This window comes from Nansenia antarctica, assembly GCF_963989245.1.
Source record: "Nansenia antarctica genome assembly, chromosome: 6".
In the NCBI taxonomy this organism is placed as follows: Eukaryota; Metazoa; Chordata; class Actinopteri; order Argentiniformes; family Microstomatidae; genus Nansenia; species Nansenia antarctica.
This window is the reverse complement of record NC_137676.1, coordinates 74,018,473-74,020,972: the sequence shown is the minus strand read 5'-3', so window position 1 is coordinate 74,020,972 and position 2,500 is coordinate 74,018,473. Positions and strand designations below refer to the sequence as shown.

The 2,500-nt window shown below is 46.4% G+C and overlaps 1 protein-coding gene across 2 annotated transcripts in view; it reads left to right on the top strand.

Moving 5' to 3' along the window:
* LOC308160196 (glycerol kinase-like) overlaps positions 1-2,500 on the top strand; it is a 41,606-nt gene that overhangs the window by 17,291 nt on the left and 21,815 nt on the right. For both annotated transcript variants that reach the window (XM_080534090.1, XM_080534091.1), the window contains exon 10: positions 77-144. In XM_080534090.1, coding sequence (XP_080390216.1) covers positions 77-144 — 68 coding nt within the window. The remainder of the gene's footprint in view (positions 1-76; positions 145-2,500) is intronic.

The window sequence follows — 2,500 nt, the reverse complement described above, 5'->3', positions numbered from 1 at the left end:
TGTGTGTGGGTGTGTGTGTGTGTAGTTGATCTCCTGTCAGCTGAGTGATTGACAGGTCATTGTCCCGCCCCCCCAGTGTCTAGGGGACCAATCAGCTGCTCTGTTTGGTCAGATGTGCTTCCAGGACGGACAGGCCAAGAACACGTAAGAACTGACTGTGTGTGTGTGTGTGTGTGTGTGTGTGTGTGTGTGTGTGTGTGTGTGTATGTGTGTGTGTGTGTGTGTTTGTGAGAGAGTGTGTTGAAGTAGACAGGACAAGCATTTAGCTTAAGGGCATAACATAGGGGGTTAAAAGAGCATACATTAATCATTGGCGGTTAAAAGGAGGGTACATATTCGGTAAGCAGACTAAAAACAAGCACACAGACTGTACAGGTAAGACATGTTAGGCGGTACACAGACAGGCGGTACACATGACATACAGGTATAGGACAGGACATTTCAATGTTGGCAGGTGTGTGTGTTGATCATCCACTGTTTTAGGTGCTTTCTAAATGATTTAAAGGTGCCTAATTATTTGAGGTGCCCTGGAATCAGGTTCCATACACGTGACCCTCTAACTGACCAGGCAGACTGACTAAAGGCACTCCTCCTAAATGGGATGGTGCAGTCCCCTCTGGTGACACCCCTTGTGGTGCGTGCTGTACTTCCTGGTCGTGAGATGAAGGTGTTAAGTGGATGGTTAATTGTGGATGGTTTTATAGACAAGGCAGAGGTTTGTGTAGGTTTTCAGATTGTCCAGCTTAGAATGTTGTGTTTCTTCAGTATTGTGCAGTGCTGAAAGTGTCTTGGCTTCTTGTCTAGTGTTTTGATTGTTTGTTTGTATAGTGACTCGAGTGCTTTGCAGGTTGTGGGATTTGCTTGTGACCAGCTTGTTATGCAGTAGTTGATGTGTGTGAAGATCATGGCGTGGACATACATGGTAGCTGCCTCTGTTGACATGTAGTCCCTTATAAAGCGGAAAGTTGGACAGATTGAATGTGACAATTTTACAGACCTTTTTGATATGTGCCTTAAAAGTGAGGTTGGAATCTAACAGCACCCCAAGATATTTGAACTCGTTCACAACTTGTAGTTGTTCCCCTGAGACAATGACATGTGCCTCTTCAGCAGAACGGTTTGTTTTGGTAAAAAACATGCTGCCCGTCTTGGAAACATTAAGTTGGAGGCGACAGTGGTTCAACCATGTAGTCACCTGAGCCATAGATTTGGTAAGTACAGCAGCTACCCCCGTCTTGGTCTGACCATGTACAAATAGTACAGTGTCGTCAGCATACATTAGTGTATCAACCTCAGGACACACTGATGGCAGATCGTTAATAAACATGCTGAATAAGACTGGCCCCAGTATGGATCCTTGCGGAACACCGGTAGATAGATTCAGTGGCTCAGATAGGCGACCGTTTACACAGACTGATTGAGAGCAGTCAGAGAGATACGTTTTCATCCATTTCAAAGCACCCTCAGAGAAGTTAAAAGTGGCTAGCTTGGAGAGGAGGACTTTGTGATCGACAGTGTCAAATGCTGTTCTAAGGTCGAGGAACACAGCACCTACGACACCACCCTTATCCATGAGAGATTTAATTTTCTCTATAAAGAGACAGTTTGCGGTCTCAGTAGAGTGTTTGGCCCTAAAGCCAAACTGCATGGGATGTAAGGGGAAAGAACTACTGTTGAGGTGGGAGATGATCTGCTTGGCTACCCATTTCTCTGCCACCTTCGACTCTGTGGGGGTGATGCTAATTGGCCTGTAGTTGGAGATTATGCGTGGATCACCAGCCTTAAAAATGGGAGTGACAATAGCAGATTTCCAAGCACTTGGGAACTGTTTCTGTGATTATAGAGAGGTTAATATTACTAGTGATGGGGCTACTAAGGCTAAGCTCCTTGAGCATGGCTGTGTCCATCCCAAACACATCCTTGGCCTTAGATGGTCTGAGGGATCTGATTATCTCCCTAACTTCTGACTGGTTCCAGTGTGATAGCTGGGAGTGGGCATATGTTTTCCTGGTGATCTGCAAAGCCCTGTGCAATGTTAGCTACAGATTCAACCAAGTAGTGGTTGAAGGCCTCTGCTATTTCAAGTGGGTTTGTTGTGAGGTTTCCTCCGATATTGATTTCAAGTGCTTTCCTATTGCCCTGCTGTGTACCTGTCAGCTTCTTAAGCTGTCTCCAGATCAATTTACCATTACCCCTGGCCTCAGCTTTGGCTTTTTTAATCTCCCTTACAACCTTGTTCCTCACCATGGCATAATGGTGCTTGGCATGTTGTAGTTTTGTCTTGAGGGCTGCTTTTAATGCAGTGTCTCGCTCTCTCGTCAGCTGTAGGATGTTTGTGTTCATCCAGGGAAGACTGTTCTGTGTGTGTGTGTGTGTGTGTGTGTGTGTGTGTGTGTGATAGAGTGTGAGTGTGAGCACCGCTGGACTGGCCATACAATCTTTCTGCCCGCTGGCAGATGGGCCGCGCTAGTTTTGGGCCGGTCGGGCCGCCTGACCCCCC